The 17,300-nt window shown below is 40.3% G+C and overlaps 1 protein-coding gene across 1 annotated transcript; it reads left to right on the forward strand.

Annotated features, from left to right (window-relative positions):
- The first annotated feature begins 7,749 nt into the window (after positions 1–7,749).
- gfap (glial fibrillary acidic protein) lies at positions 7,750–16,545 on the forward strand. Its single transcript, XM_022195313.2, has 9 exons — positions 7,750–8,304; positions 10,642–10,702; positions 10,799–10,894; positions 10,985–11,146; positions 11,328–11,453; positions 12,602–12,822; positions 12,908–12,951; positions 14,431–14,513; positions 14,713–16,545. The coding sequence occupies exons 1-9, from the start codon at positions 7,784–7,786 to the stop codon at positions 14,752–14,754; spliced, it is 1,356 nt and encodes a 451-aa protein (XP_022051005.1). The 5' UTR covers positions 7,750–7,783; the 3' UTR covers positions 14,755–16,545.
- The last annotated feature ends 755 nt before the right edge of the window (positions 16,546–17,300 follow it).

A 17,300-nucleotide genomic window follows, 5' to 3' on the forward strand; every position in this document is an offset into this window, starting at 1 on the left:
TTTCTAAAGAAGAAAAGAAATTAGTAAGTAGTGAAAAATGCTTTCTAATTTCTGGCACATGATCAGTGAGATTTAAGGATTTTGTGGCCACCAGTATGTCTAAAAACATTCAAACACTAACAGCTAACAGCTAACAGCCTGGGTTTGTATCAGAGCTGTGTGCGTTATGTGATGCGTTTGTGCTTTATGCAGATCTGTCTGTTTTATACTCAGGCCCCCAGCATTCCTGCTGACAGGCAGACTGGAGCTTCGGGCCTGAACCAGCTCTCCACGGCCCTCTTTGTGGCTCCGCTCTGTTTGGACCCGGTGCTGCTGAGTCATATAGCTGGCCAGTCTGTCCCAGTTAAGCCCCCCTGATTTTCATCACAGCGCTCTCCCATGAGGCTTTGCAGCTTCAGTGGCACATAAGCATGCAGTTGTGGTTACTTTTTAATTTTTTTTGTCAAGTCTCAGGGTGCAGAAAAGAACCTCAGTGGTCCAGATAATCAGAGCCAGTGGTGAGAAGACCTTGGAAGTTTGAAGTTGGGCAAGGAAATGCGCCAGGTCAGCAAACTTCACGAACCAATGAGATGTAATGTTTCCCATCTTAATAGGTAGAATGGGAGGTTCAGATAGATCTGAGTCAAGCTGTCTGAACACATCTGCACGTCCTAAGATGAGATTCAGAAAAGTTTGTTTGTCCCCAGAGGACAAATTAAAAAAGCATGTAGAGAAGGCAGTGCAACAATGATGGAAGAAACTGAGTAAAAAACAAGAAATTAGAGGTAAGTAACATAAATAACAGATCTAATCAGGCAAATAAATGAGAACACCTGTGGGAGTGAGCTCTTGAAATTCAAAGCTAAAAATCACTCTGTGCTCCTCTGATAGTCATCCTTTTCTTTTTTTTTTATAAATTCACTACAGCTGCACTTCAGTGTAGCATTTTTAGTGCAGAGTTGGTCAAATCAGAGCTAATTTTAAGTATTATATGCACGGTTGACTTAATTCAATTTAAATATGTAACATTTTTGTGCAGTAGAGATTTAAAGAGCCATTCAATAAAAAGCAATGGTAACTAGGCTATCTCAAAGTTTTAAGATATATCAACTGATTAAATATGCTTAGCGTCATTCCGCAAATGACTACCATAAATGCAATCCAGGTACAGTTAGGTTGTCCTCAATATTAGCCAACAAATGCTTCAGAATGAAATATCAACCCAAAGCGAGCATTGACAAACAGACAGTGCATGAATATGTGCATGTATTTGCATGTGCAGGTGGCTAAAATTAGCTTTAAAATATCAGTATAACACATTAGCAAAAATCCAGAATCATGCAATTGTATGACACACATTCTAGATAAGTTTCTCAGGCACGCAATAAATGTAGTTTAAGATTTCATTAAAAACAGCTCAATCAGTCCTGACTCAGCTCATGTGCTCAGAGTAAATACTGACGTTAAAGACCTGCAAACCCACACAGGTGTTTTCACTTATTCTGGTTGATTAGACGCCTGTTCGGGTCCAGTATTGACTGAACTGTGTTGAGGGTTACATGAGGTCACCAGAAGCTGTAATTTGTCCCTCTAATTGGTAAAAAAAAGAACAATGAGAATGTGAGGAAGATGTCAGTCATGTATATTCTACCCACAGTTCAAATTCAGATCAATGCTGTTTGTCAGTGGAGCCACGGTCAAAAAAATTCCAAAATCTTGAGGCTTTCAAAAACCTTGTCTCACGTGTCAAATAACTGACCAACTTTATATTCTTGTGAAGGGTTTTTTTTATTCCCTGCTTCCATTGTTTTGCCTATTTTTAGTATTAACAGTTACAGGCTTTTTGTTACACCATCCCTGTTCTTTTTTTCCTGCAGCCTCAGTCCAGTGCAGCGTTCACATTCTCTCACTAACGAGAACCAACACAGGTGGGTGACATTAATCTTAATTAACCCTTTGAACTCCGAGCAGTTTCCTGACAGTTTTTCTTTGCTTCCGGCACATTTTTATTCAGCCAGAGCTCATTGTTAACTGCACTAAAAAGTCCTGCACCTCTCTGGAAACAGCACAACCATGATTAGAAGTAGAGACAACTTAGAACTGACTGTACTGTTTCTGCAGCGTGTTAAAGTTATAATGTCAAAAATTTAGGAACACAAAACAAAAAAGAATCTGTTTGACCTGGAATCAACATGTACAACATTTTCCAGGTACCCCCAGATATTATCAATAGAAAAAATGGATCACTCTGCATAGTACAGATATTTTACTATTCAGGTTTTTAATTTGTTTTCTTGCTTGTCTGCTCTCTGCTCTGTAAACACTGGCTGCAGTTCAGCTGAACATTCTGTTTATTTTGCTACATGGCTTTTGGTTGCAGCTGATTCACTAATGACTTCACAGTAGCACTGAGGAGGGCAGAGTCCAGTTAGTGTAAATGAGACATGTAGAATGAAGTAATTGAGATAAAATATCATAATTTTAGGCTTAAATTTTGTTCATTTTCTCAACAGAAAATCACACATTATTGGCATCACTGGGATAGTAAAAATCCCAATGATTCTCTCTGCTTTTATTGTTTCTATTTTTGATAAATTATGTAAACTTTGGTCATTTATTGACTTATTTTTATAGATTAAAAAAAAAAAAAAGATATAATGCCTCTCAAGCCCACTGGCAAGTTTTGGGGTTCAGAGGTTTAATTTAGTGTAAGAATCTAAACTTACTAAAATTTGAGACGGACCATTGTAATATTTTTGTTCTTTGTTGCAACAAGAAACGCAAAATATGTATTTTTTTTCCAGAATCAGGTTATTTCAAATTATTCATCTTTAGAATGAAGTGATTTTGATGAAATATGAGGATTTAGATTAGGCTTACATTTGGTTAAGTTTTCTGAAAACAGTATAAAAGTGTGATATCCATTAAGTAATAATCTGTTTTTACCAAGGCTTTTCTGATAAATGGCGTCATCTGGCTGATTTTCTTTAGACATAAAACATCTTTAAGGCCACCAGCAGGTTTTTGGGCTCAGACAGTTCAGTGTAAGACTCAAAGCTTACTAAAATTTGAGACAGATCAAAGAGAGGAAAAACAAGAGCTGTTGTAAATTAAGAGTCCTTGTTTAATTATCACCCTGTCTGGCCTTGAATTCGACAGGAAGGTGGGGCTGAGACGCTCGTGTTTCCAGCTCGTTGGTCAGGATTCAGTTTGGTATGTGGCCACGTACATTCAGACATCAGTGAGGCTGAAGAATGGCAGCTGAGAGGTTCACACTGGGATTCTGGGTGTAAAATGCCAGAGCAGTCAGGCTCAGCTGGCAGACCCGTTGCTCTGGCCTCAGATCAGTGCAGCAGCATTAAGATTCTGCCCTTCACCCCTTCGCCTGGTCCGTCCTGCAGATGAGATGGTCTCCTCATGTCGGACACATGAATCAGCTGTTTGACTTGGCTGTCCACCGCCTCCAGCAACAGCACAGCTAGAGATCTGCACCAACGCCTTCCCCCTTTCTGTCTGTGTGGATGTTTAATCATCAGGACGTATTACCTCAGTGACCAGATCTGAGGCAACGGCGCGGCCGTCTGAAAAATCCACAGAGCCCAAACAATCAGTGCCACCTTAATGATGCCACCGCACCATTACTCCTTAGAGACGGAGCCTTTTTGAATCAACAGATCCCTGCCAGACTTACAGTGTGCCATCTCGTTTAACCTCTATTAACTGAGTCCAATTGGAATTCAAGACACTGTGTTGTTGTGTTTCTTCTGTTACAACAACAACACTCAGAGGCCAGATAGTGGAGTCACTGGGGCTTTATTCACTGTCTCCCAGTACCACTGGTTTCCACTCCCTGTAATTTTATGACCCACCAACAAAGGCGTCCTTTATGTACCAGTGCTGTTGTGGTTTTACTACCTGAAGAGACACAGCAGTTAAATGACCACGCTACTGTTTCTGCAGGTTGTATCTCACTAACCGCGATAGATTTAACAGCTTGGAGGCTTTTTTCTGATTTTTTCCACTCCGGCAGCCACTTAGTTTATCCTCAAATCCTGTTTGCTTTGTTTCAGTCACAGTAACGACTATTATGTCTGCTTTGCTTGTTCGTCAAAGTTAGATTTATTGCTACTTCTTTGATTTATAGAAACCAATATCTGACTAAATTGGAAAAGAAAAGCATAAAACCAGAACAGTAAAGCACATGAACATAATTTAATTGTAATTGTTGAGAATAATGTAGAATATATAGAGTTTGATATAACAAAAAATTAAATAAAGAGCTGAAAAACTGCCAATACTTCTACTCAAGTACGTACTAAGGTGCAATTTTGAGGTACTTCTACTTCAGTATTTTCATAATATGCAAATTTATACTTTTACTCTACCACATTTCAGAGTAAATATTGAAATTTCTGCTCTACTATATTTATCTAAAAGCTTTCTCAAAATCAGTATTGCATACAGTGAATAAAGTAATACATTTTTGAAATGCAACACGTAGTAAAAGATTAAATCAGGCCTCTCAATGCTTAAAGTATTAAATAAAAAAAACTGCTCCTTACAAAAAGCAGTGTGCAGTTAGCTTTACATTTCAGATGTGTGAGTTAACAGTTCCACCAAATCGTGATTTTTCTCTTAAAATTTATTTAAATAATTGTAAATGATCCATTATCTCACTAAAAATCAAAGATGAGACAAAAACTTTGAAAGGCTTTGTGGGATCAAAGCAACTCTGAATTAGTCAGGTTAGTCTCAATCCTTAATAATACTTTAAAGTTTAACCAAAAAAATGCATGTTAGTTGATTTAAGATTTATAATTTACATTAATTAGGTTATTCTCCATGATACTGTCAGGTCTCTGGCCTATTATGTATTATATGCACATAAATCAGTATTTTATATCATTTTTGTAGCGTTTAATCTCTAATATGTAAACAATGTAGGTATAATCTCAACCTAAATAAGACTGCATGGTCTTCGCTATAATGTTTAGTCTTGTTAAGTTACTTCTGTCACAGCAGTCACATTTTTTTTCTTAAAGCACTTTGACACAGCAACTGTTGTTCTTTTCATTTGTTTAAATAGTTTTCAGTATTTGTCTAATTTGACCTTTTTTGAAACTTTGTTTTCCAATGATTCTATAAAAAGTTATTATTAATTTATTTGTTAATCATGTTTTGGAACCCTGAGATTTATCTTTTGTCCCTGTATATAAAACTGAATGTAAAGACGTTTAAACTGCAGCAGCTCTAACAGTAGCATCCTGCTAACACACCGATGCTTTGATGTTTAGAATCTAATCAAGCTGTATATCATAATATATCAGTCAGAGCAACCAAATGTGAAGTTCTACTTCAATATTTTTCCTACATTTTACCACTAATACTTAAGTGCACTTTAAATCATAGACTGTATATATAGTGGACGTAGCATCTGGCTCCAGAATTGAAGCCAACCTGGAAGTGTCAAAAACTTGTAATATCACGCCGTCCGCTGGGGTTGGCTCCAAAAAGCTTTTTCTCCATAGACCCCAATTCATTTTTGGAAAAAAATAAAATTTGATAGACTGATTTTCTACAGCTCAGGATTTTTTTCCCGTTAGTTTTCATGGTCAAAATGAGAGATCAGGTGGCCGATCTTAAAATAAATCAATACTGAATTTTAAATGAATCGTTAAAGTTGGCAGAGCCAGGTGCGTGGCTATACTTGATAGACAGCAACAGAAGCCTCTGCGGTAAAATGTGGACGGGATAAGAGAGTCCTCAGCCAATCCTGCCCCTAGTTGCTCTCCAGTTCAGCCTGTTTGATGACACTTTTTAAATCACTGGCTCCAAAAAATCCAAAACGGCGACTTGGAAGTAGCAAAATCCGGGCTTCATTTTCTCAGCGTTGAAACCAACGGGTGACGTCACGGTTATTTCACGCCTGTTTTAAATGTGGAATTTTTTCTTGTAAAGGATATTTTTCCTTTGCTGTACTGGTATTTTTACTGAAGTAAAGTACTTCAGTACTTCTTTTATCACTGTAAAGGACAATATATATTTTTAAAGGAAGAATAAGACGTGGCTTTTTTATGCTTCTGTTTTAATAATTAACCAAACAATATCATCTGCTGATGGGTTTTTAGAAATATTTTTGCTTCTTCTTATAACCTTTCTCTGCTCTTGTCATTTTGTGACAGTTTTTGTTGTTTTTAAGGAATATTCTCTTGCAGAAAGAAATCAGCAGCCACTGATGAACTCCACAAATCATGTCCTCTCCAAAGAGAAGTCAGGAAAAGATCAGCAGAGGTGCTGTAATGTTTCCAGCGTCGTCAAGGTAATGGGTGAAAATGTCTCTGAAATGCCGCCTCTGTTCGTCCTCCTGGAGCTCAGATTAAGTCGACTCCATCTGCCTTTGGAAGCAGCAAGACATCCAATAACCAGAACACAGCAAACGCTTCACTGAGAGTCTCTACTGCTTTTAATAAAAAATGTGCATGTTCTCCTGCAGTATCATGCTCAAATAAATGTAGATGCAATGAAAAGTTAGTGATATTTTGCTAGGTTTGACAAAAATACAGTTAAAAAAAGACATATTTCACTGTCAAGGTAGCTTTTCACATCATATAGGGTCTTTCATGTATGAAGTTAAGATATTTTTCGAAGGTTAATGCCTTGCCAAGTGTCAAAATGGTGTATATTGTTTATAGAAATAGATAGATAGTTTTATTGTAATCTTTAGTTTCTTCTGTTTTATTTTTAGACAAATGCAGTGAAAATGACACTTAATTGCATTGTTTTGTTCAAAGAAATCAAGCATGAAAATGTTCTTAAAGGGGATTTAGAAATTTATTTTATGTCAACCATGAACATCAACATCTGGGTTTGAACCCAGCTGCACATGCATCTCTCTTCCCCTTATTTTCATGTCATTAGTGTCCATATTAAACACCTAAAATGCCTCTGAAATATTTAGCTTTAATGTAATATGGCATAGATCCCTAGAAATGTGTTTTATATCATCTGTTTATTGTTATTTTTAACCAGAACTCACTTGCTGAACCCTCTGAACCTAATTTTGTGATAAATTATTCCCTGTAGAGCAGGTGTTTGCTGGATAATTTCAGACAGTTATGTCCTCGTTATGTAACTGTGCCCTAAACTGTGATCCAAAGCGGAGAGACAACAGCTCAGAGGTTCTGTCCTACATGCTGTTTATCTCCTCTCACACAGGAGCCCAAAGTGCAATTTAACTGAATCCTACGGGCTTAAACGATGGACCTTTCTGATATACATTTGCTTTAACCCCACATCTGCTTCATCTGCCAATCTGCAGTTGTGTTTTCTGATTTGGGAGTGAGGAGCTCTTCCCAGCATCCCTTTGTCTGATCTGTTTCTGTTTTTGTCAGAGTGCATGTGTGGTCAGGTTGAATTGGTGGCCAGACCCTGTCACACAAATTCCTTTTCATTCAGCTGTAGCAGAAAGAAAGCGAGAAAGACAAAAAGGGGGTGAAAGTAAGAGTGAGAGAGAGTGAGTCAGAGGCCGGGGGAGAAGGGGAGGAGAGAGGGGGGGAGAGGAGAGGAGAGGGAGAAAGCCAAGAGACATTTGTAGTTGAGTGGACGAGCACAGACAATCCCTGGCACACAGCTTTCTGAGTGTCATGTAAACCACCCCTTCGCTCTCCCTTTTTTGTCCCATTCACTGCCTGCCACCCTCCGTTCCCCCTGCCCCACCCTGTGGCCTCTCTGCCTCGGACTTGGGGGGGTTTGGCTGCCTCTATAAAAGCTCTGTTTGTGCCCTGAGCGAGCTTCATTCCCCATCATGGAGAGTCAGAGAGTCCAGTCCTCTTACAGAAAGCGTTTCGGGCCCCAGGGCTCCGGCAGCACCGCAGTCCGAGTCGGTGGCCTTTCTTCCAGCCGTTTGTCCTGGCATGGCACCCCCCGCAACCTCACCCACTCCAGCCCCATATCCCGGATCTCCATGGGCTCCACCAGCACGGCCCTACTGCTGGGGAGTCCTGCCGACCGGCTGGACTTCTCAGCCGACTCCCTGATGAAGGCCCAGTTCAAGGAAATTCGCACCAACGAGAAGATGGAGATGATGGGCCTGAACGACCGCTTCGCCAGCTACATCGAGAAGGTTCGCCTGCTGGAGCAGCAGAACAAGGTGCTGGTGGCGGAGCTGAACCAGCTGAAGGGGAAGGAGCCCAGCCACCTGGGGGACATCTACCAGGAGGAGCTGAGGGAGCTGAGGAGGCAGGTGGACGGTCTTACTGCTGGGAAGGCTCGGCTGGAGATTGAGAGGGACAACCTGGCTGCAGACCTGGCCACACTGAAGCAGAGGTACTCTCTAAAAAAACACCACCACTAAAAAATGACAATCTTTGAGTCATTACAACTTCTAAACTACGAGTCCCACTAATGAGTGGTAGCATAAACAAGAAGTATCTAGGTTGATTACACATAAAAAATTAAGCTGTTCCAGCCACTATTTCCATGTTATTTAAAGTGATTTTTCTAGTTTTATGTACTTTATTCTGAAGTTGGTAAATGTAAGTGGCTCCATAGTTAAGTAGGTAGGAAAGAGGACTTTAAATTTTGCCCCGGAGGTAAAGAAAAAAAATTATCAGCCAATTTTATTAAATTTTCCCTACTGGAATTTAGCTTTTAAATCAAATAATGCAAAATTTTGAGTTTAATTCCACAAAATGTTAAGTTGATGCAATTACCAGCATTATTATGTCAACACAGACCACAAAAATGATATATGCAACTTAAAGGCTTCATGCAAATCATTAAAAATCATTAGAAATGTTCGCTTGCAATGTGCGTTTAATTAGATGCTGGGAACAGGTTCCTTCTATTGCATTTCAGAGTGTGGGAGGAAACTGGGCGGGACTGTTGGTGGATGATCTCACAGTGCTACCACTCCTTTGTGTCTTTTGTTTACTCTTTGTCAGGATTTTCAGGATTTCTAAATATATAAATTGGACGAACGTCTGCTAGTTTAGTTGCTTGTGCTTGTAAAAGACTGAAGAATTGACATTTACAGCTATAATTTGCTGATACATTTGTCATTATTGTTACCAGTCAAATCTACAAAGCCTTTTACTATAAATTGACTAATTAAAAAGTGAATTAAGAAAAGGGAGCAAGAGGAGGAAGAATCTCTTCTGTGCATGCTTTCATTATACAGTGAATTTCACTTTCTTCTTGAAGTTAGTGTCCAACACTATCTGGATTCTTGTCTTTTTCCTATTCTTTTAACCACTCAGAATGCATCCGGTGCATAAAATGTAACGGCACTTTTCAAAGTTTGCACATAAATGTGTAGACAACAGCTTAACTTATCTTTGGTTTAGTGCTGCTGGTTGCTTTGGGTGTCCAGCAGCATAAAAACAGATTCAGTTGGACTAGATTTTATGTATCTTGGCACGAAATAAGTCAGACTCTTTGCATAGGTGAAAGTTCTTTTTTTTCCAGTTTTCTTTTTTTAATTACAAATGCATTTATATGCAGATCTGGTTTTGTTTTCATTGGAATGCAGACCGCTGTGCTCTGCCCAAGCTTTACTCCTGGATCCCTCTTTACAAACTTGATCCTGCCTGAACCCCTCGTCACCATTGAGCGAGTGCGGAGGAATGAGGCGAACACAATGGCAGCGCTCCACAAAAGGGGAGCAGACAGCCGGGCAGATGTTCTCTTGTCCCCCGATACTCCAAAAAATACTGATTCACTGCCGTCACATATCCTGCTTTTTTGTTTGTTTAGCACACGTGGTTTGAATCTATAATTTAATTGTAGTCTCAAGAATGATTGAAGGTCTCAGAGGGTGGACGGGCCTACTTTAAACTCCTCTGATTGTCGCGCAGCTGCTGGTCTGAAAGAACGCAGGGTGAATAGCGATAGGCTGAGAGGGTCAGAGGTCACCTTTGTGATTCCTGCTGCTCTCCTAGAACCCCTTTTATTCTGCAATCTCTGCGTAATGCTGTACAGATGTTACCCCAAGTCTGAGTGTTTCTAATTCCACATCTGGATGTGAGTGCGGGACAGATGGATTGCAGGGTGCTGTTTGTCTGTCTGCGCTCACATGGATCCTTTTTTATGCCCGTGTGTGTGAACTCCATCCCGTGGGAAAGGCCTCTGGCTGTTAGACTGGAGTGAATGTGTAATGATGCGTAAGTCGCCCTTTCAGCTGAGCCCCGCTCGTCCTCTGCAGCACGGGGAGCTCACAGCAACAGTCTGAGCAAAATGTTTCAGATATGTTTTTCAGAGCTCACAGTTTGACTCCCGATTATACGGAAAAGTCTCATTTGAATTGCAGAAAACTGTGGGCTTGTTCCTCCTGGTGAACCATAAAGACCTGACAGGAAATGAGTTAAAATTTCAAAATAAAACATTAAACAACGGTGGATGAAGCAATTAAGAAGGTGTTGCTTTAATAGAGCAAATGCACTTAAACAAGTATGTTTTGAGGTTTTTTTTTAAATAATTGAGAGGAAATCAATTGTACAATTCTAACTTTTTACTTTTCTAATACTTTGTTATTGTAAATATCAACAATGTTTGCACCTATATCTGTCACATTCTTTTGTATATTGAGTCCTCTTGAATCTATCTATGTTTTTGCTAGTGATCGTTGTTAAATAGCTTTAATTTCAAGCCTTTTCTCCTTTTTAGGCTGCAAGACGAGATTTCCCTCCGGCAGGATGCAGAGAACAACTTGAGCGGCTTCAGACAGGTGATTCTGCTTCCTAGAATCACAAGCTAAATAGTTTAGGTGTTCAATATGTCTGACTGTCTGATCTCATCCCTCTGTGTGACTCATTCTTTGCAGGACGTGGATGAAGCAGCTCTAAATCGCGTCCAGTTAGAGAGGAAGATCGAAGCCCTGCAGGATGAGATAAACTTCCTAAAAAAGATCCACGAGGAGGTGAGAGTACAAATTTAAAGCAGGAGGGGAAACATGACAAATATTGAGGCAACTTTGAGCATGATTTCTCTTATTACTTTTTCTTTTCAGGAGCAGCGTGAGTTGCAGGAGCAGATCTTGGCCCAGCAGGTCCACGTTGACCTGGACGTGTCCAAACCGGACCTGACTGCTGCTCTTAGAGACATCAGGGTCCAGTATGAAAGCATGGCCACTTCAAACATGCAGGAGACCGAGGAATGGTACCGGTCCAAGGTGAGAACGTGCAGATTTTAGTTTCATGAAACGTGCAGGGATGAGAAGCAGATTTTTACAGAGCAAAATGACATCAGATGATTTTACAGTGTGCTCACAAATATATAAAGATGAGTAAACAAGATAGTGGGCCTGTTCCTACTGGTGAACCAAACAAGCTGTTGTATGCTTTTGTGCACAGTTTGCTGACCTGACAGATGCAGCCAATCGAAACGCAGAAGCCCTTCGACTGGCCAAGCAGGAGGCCAACGAATATCGCCGTCAGATCCAAGTGGTGACCTGTGACCTGGAGGCTCTCCGAGGAACAGTGAGTCCACTAAAACACAGAAATGTGAAAACTTTATCGACTAATAATCAGAAAGCAGTCCTTCTGTCTTTCTGTCTCTTCAGGCAGCCTAGATGGTTATATTTTCTATAAGAAACCTTAAACCTGAACTGATTTTAAAATGAAATTCTGACTTCAAAAAGGTTTCTGCACTCAGAGACCTTTAGAACACTGCAATTTTGTTTTGTTGGATATGTTGTTTTTTAGCACAACTCTGCAATTGAAGCGCTGACTTTCGGCTTTAAAGGACCAGGGTGTAGAATTTTGAAGATCTATTAGCAGAAATTCAAATTAGCATAAAATCTCCTGTGCTTATGAGTTGCTGCATTTTTGGGTATAGCTTAGTGTGAGATTTTTATATCAACATGACAGACTCATTTTCCACAAAGGCTGCCATGTTTCTACAGCAGCCCAGAATGGACAAACAGTACAATGGCTCTAGAGGGAGTTTTTACATTGAATTCACAGCTTGACTCTTGCAGCATTAAAGCACCAATAATCAGTTTTTGCTGGTTCTGGCTAACCAGTTTGTGCTGCGAGAAGTTTAAATTAAACATTTAATGCTCAAAATTTCCTTGAAAGTGAAATGAAACTGAAATTAAGCGGAAATTTAGGATGAAATTAAACAGCCATTAGTAGAAATTTAGCAGAAGTTAAGTATTTGATGCACGCTTAACTTCTGTGAAACTGAGATTTCAATTATATTAAGCCTAAATGATATTAAAATTAAGCTAAAATCAAGCAGAAATTAAGTGTTTGATGTTAACAATTTCCTTGAAGCTGAAATGATGCTGAAAATAAACTGAAATTTAGTGGGGATTTAGCAGAAAATAAGTGCTTGAAGCTGAAATTAAGTATGCGATGCTCAAAATGTCCTGGAAGAAGACCATCCTCTAGTTAATATGTCCCATCCAATGCTGAAACAAAATGCAAGCCGATGATAGTAGCTGCAGCAGAAGTAACTTCCAGAGTAACTGTAGAAGCAGCAGACAGAGGTAAATGTGTTGGCAGCAGTTTTCCTTTAAAACTAATGTGAGCAGAGCATTAGATGAGACCTCAGTTAACTAATATCAGATGATGGTGTCTTCAGCAGCAGAGTTCATCCTGTTTTCTTCTCTCTCCTCCTTGAGAACGAGTCTCTGGAACGCCAGCTGCGGGAGATGGAGGACCGCTGCACCATGGAGACGGCCGGTTACCAGGATACAGTGAGAAGCCTGGAGGAGGAGATCCAGGCGCTGAAAGAGGAGATGGCGAGACACCTGCAGGAGTACCAGGACCTCCTCAACGTCAAACTGGCTCTGGACATTGAGATCGCCACCTACAGGAAGCTACTGGAGGGAGAGGAGAGCAGGTGAGAGGTCGAACAAATGATTGGATCTGACATCAGCCATAAATCAACTGTATGTAACACGGATCTTTCATCTCTTTTCCTGCAGGATCACCATTCCAGTTCAGAGCTTTTCCAACCTGCAGTTTAGAGGTCAGCATCAACCTGAACTCATATTTCCTTCTCATAGATGATTTACCTGCTTTTGCTTGTGGGACGTGTGAATCTCAGAAGATGAAATTGATTTTTGTTCGTAGAAAAGACATTTTCACCTGATTGTGACACTACAAGAAGTGGGGAAAAAAGGCCTTATATTTTGGAGACTGTGAATATATCCAAGAAGCAAGTCAGACTTATTCATAGTGCACATATTAAAAGAACAAATTTAGAGCAAAGGCTGTACAGTATTTTAGGAACATAAGCATAAAATGGACCAAACAGATCAACAGATACAAAATACTAAAGTTTCTGATACACTCAAAACCTAAGTAATGACTTGCAGTAGTCAAGTCCAGATTAAATAAAAACTTGAATGACTATACTTGTAGAGCTCTTATAGATGGGACGAGTTTAATTCTTGAAGTGACTCCTGGTTGGAACAAACTGGCTTTAACAACTGAACTAATTTGTTATTGTGTTTCAGGGGTCAAAGATAAAGGTCAGGAGCTCTGACGTCGTCTGAAAATCCTTAGTTTTTCCAGACACACACATGATTTTTTGGACACAAAAATGCACAGTTGCAGCAATTCATTTTTTTTCACCTTTCGACAGCAACACAACGAATTGATGAAGTGAAACATCTCACTTATTATCTTTCTTTTCACAGGTGGGTTTCTGACTCCAAGTCAAGAATCCTCTGCCACAGAATGAACCTTTAACAAATCCTGGAAAAATCTCCTTGCCATGCTGATGTGTACAGAGAACAAACAACCACTGGCACATGAGGTTTAAATTGGAGTGGAATCAGGCGGAGAGAAGTTCGGGTACCAACATCTCACAAATCTTCTTAATAAGATGTTCCTGACCAGCCTGATGTTCAATCCCAGTTCCTCAGCCAACATTCAGTTCTTATTGCTGAGGGATGTCCTGGTTTTGCATCATCCTCAGCGTCTTCCTGCCTTATTCTAAATCTCTTGTACCGCTCGTAGACACATGCACAGAACATTATTTACACATCCTTAAGGTTTGCAAGGGTTACTGCTGGAATTTTTCCCAATTAAACCAAGAACTCCATGTAACTCAAAGTTCATTCTGTGACAAAGGACACTTGACTGGAGCTAGAAACCCACTTGTGAAAAGAAAGATAATAGGTCAACTGAAGTGTTTCTTTTTTCTGCGGTGTTCAGATCCCTGGCAAAAATATGGTGTACTTCATTGCTATGTGGCTGCTGAATCATGTGATCAACAGCCACTGTCATTTCTTTTTCTGTCACATCTTGTATGGTAATCAGAAAATCCAAACCCAATGGGAATTTGGTAGAGGATCAGAAGGTTACTTATCTTACAAGCAATCTTCCTCTGCAGTCATATTGTTCATATTTTGTGTATGTTAAAGGCTGAGAAAAACACATTTCGCTTTTTTTTTTCTTGCTGCACTAAACATCCCCTGTTTCTCCTTCACTTATTGCTTAGAGACCAATCTGGACACTAAAACCCCAGAGGCCCATGTGAAGAGGAGCATCTTGGTTCGGACTGTGGAGACCAGAGACGGGGAGGTCTGTGCATTAACGCTTCCAGTAGAAATCTGAAGCAGGATAATCTGCACATTGCACCTCTCAGTCATTCCCTCTGGAGGGCAATGTTGAACCCTCCTGCAGGTTTTCACACTGCACACCTGATGCCTCCAGCAACTAACACAAAACCCCCGACAGAGATGTGTACATTATTTTTAACTGTGATCTCTTTTCTTTTCAGATCATTAAGGAATCAACCACTGAACACAAAGACCTTCCTTGAAGTTTTAAGAGCAGCTCTCCTCAATGGCGATGTGGGGATTTTGATGTTATTGCATTTTTTTTGTTTTCTTTCTTCTTTTTATGGTTTTCAAACCCCAAAGCTACCCATCAGATTCATCCTATCATTACATCTTTTCTCTCCACTTATCATCACCTGCCTTCTAATTGTGACATAACTGTCAAACACACTTAAAATTTCTGCCAAAAACATCCCAGTTTAGGTTTTTGTACAGCTAAATAGCCTAAATAACTACTGGAAATTACTGGTAACCTGTTTTTGTCTTAACCTGAGCAGTCAGACCAGAATTTTTTTTTGTGTTGATTCTGATTAGCTGCCATAGAAGAGGCCTTGAAATGTAGTGATCGTGTTCAACTAATGTGTAGCATGGTGGAGGTTGACGTGTGGTTATGTGTATGTGAAATGTGGTGTACAGGACGGAGTCTGCAGGCATCGGAATTGGATTTCGATCAGAAATGGGAGATTTGTGTATGTTACAGCAGCTTTTGGCAGATCGACAGGTGAATCTGAGCTGATTTTTAACCCTTTGTCTGGCGCTAATTGAGTATTTCCTTCCCTTGTTGCAGCTGTTGACACATGTGCACAGGTGTTTTCAGTCAGACTCAGCTCTTTGAAGGATAATTGCTAATATCATTAAACTTTATATATCGATATTACTCTTTTCTTCTTTGCCTTACCTTCACTGAGTGGCCAAAACAAACATGTCATTGCTGCAAAACCAGGAAGAACATTTCAAAAAACATTCTGTGCAACATATAACATCCAGTCAGGTGCAATGTGTGATTATTTTAAGACCAGATGAATACAACTAAAATGAGCCTAACACCCAGAGCTGATTGGTGACTCTTTTTTTTTTTAACATAAAAATGCAGTTTCACAAAAAATTCCAGCAATTTTCTTCACTTTGCCCTTCAGCAATTTGTGATTTCTCTCCTCATAATGGCACTGATTTCTGATTCTGTGATTGTGTCGCAGTTGACTTGTGCGCTGTTTCCATGTGCATACACCCTGTAAAAAGCTGAAGTTGTCCTCTAGTTGGCTAAATGTAGCAAATGTATAATAAGTCTGTAGGGTCTTCAAAGTTTCCTCCATCACTTCAACTCCATCCTCTTGAACAAAGCCTGATAAAGACATCCTAATATTTGACACCGGGATGTGTCAGCTTCTCTAACAGACATGACAGGGGCAGACAGAGCCAGGTTGATGGCGTGGAAGCTGATGCGACCCTTGACCTCTGGCCTCCATCTCCTCCAGAAGCCACTTTCTGTAGCAGCAAAGAGAGACACTGGAGCGCTGTGGTGACTTCCAACCAAATCCCACTGCACTGCTTTGTTTAGTCAGGGAGGACACTGGAGTGACAGAGAGCCTGGAAAGACGGATGGGCATCATGGCTCAAACACTATAATCTAAACCCCTCCCCCCCCCCCCCCCCCCCCCCCCCCTCCTGGCTTTTGCTGGAAGCCCCTCTGAGTGAAACTGTGCTGACAGGCAGCGCTGCTAATGAGAGCGCTGCTATGCTAAAGCTGGCTGAGTCTGTGCTCGTCGCTAAGGACACCATGTGATTCGTGCCTCTCACCTTCTACCCTCACTCTTAGCTCAACCCCAGTTTCTCTTTAGAACACACAGCACTCTCTTGTATTCACTGTTGTCTTATTTTTTTTGAATGTCGATGCTAGATAGTATTTTGGCAAGATGTGAATATAACATTAGCTCTGACGACCTGCTCTGGCGTCATGTTAACTTAACATCAATAAAACCTTTTTGTTTGCTGGAGATGATCTTGTTTTGTTGATGCTAGTTCATTAGGTCCCTTGGCTCTGATTCAAATGTGACACAAACTGTTTCAGCTCTCATCTCTGTGAACTGACTGTTATATATGCTGACAATCGGCTTCAGGCTGACAGGAGGAGATGGCTGCTATTCATCGCAACTGATTGTTGCTGCCCTTCAGGCTGGCCGTACTGCTCAGCAGATGGGTTCCCTTCATTTAACGTCACCTTACTGTATATCCAGGCAGAGGGATCATTTATGACCAAAAACAGTGCTGCTTGAGGTGCAGTAAATCCTCCGCTGGAGCACCTCAACGCAAGTTTACAACAAGTCAGCTCCTTGCTTACTTCAGTTTGACTTGTTCAAGTGTTTAAAGGATAGATTTGCGTCTCCAAGCATTATCCAGGTGTTAATATGCACAAAGAAATCGTATTTTCATGATGGAATCATTCCTCTTGTTTATACTAACCATTAAGAGATGCTCTCCTGAAGTAGCTCACACTGGAAATGACGGACAAAATTCATAGTTGCCATTCTGTGAAAAAGTATGTTCCACAGTTTAATGTAGGTCAATTTGACAAATGACAAATCAACTGTGTACTGCTACTGTTGATTCATGGCAGCTCAGCACATAAACATTGTGCAGCGAAACATGGACAGGGAACTTTGTACGGAAGAGAATCTGGAAAGAGGCATGACTGTGAAAACACAGATTAACCTTAGTTGAACTTAGATTTTTACACAGAATGAGAGATCTG

This window comes from Acanthochromis polyacanthus, chromosome 21 (genome assembly GCF_021347895.1).
Source record: "Acanthochromis polyacanthus isolate Apoly-LR-REF ecotype Palm Island chromosome 21, KAUST_Apoly_ChrSc, whole genome shotgun sequence".
Taxonomy (NCBI): Eukaryota; Metazoa; Chordata; class Actinopteri; family Pomacentridae; genus Acanthochromis; species Acanthochromis polyacanthus.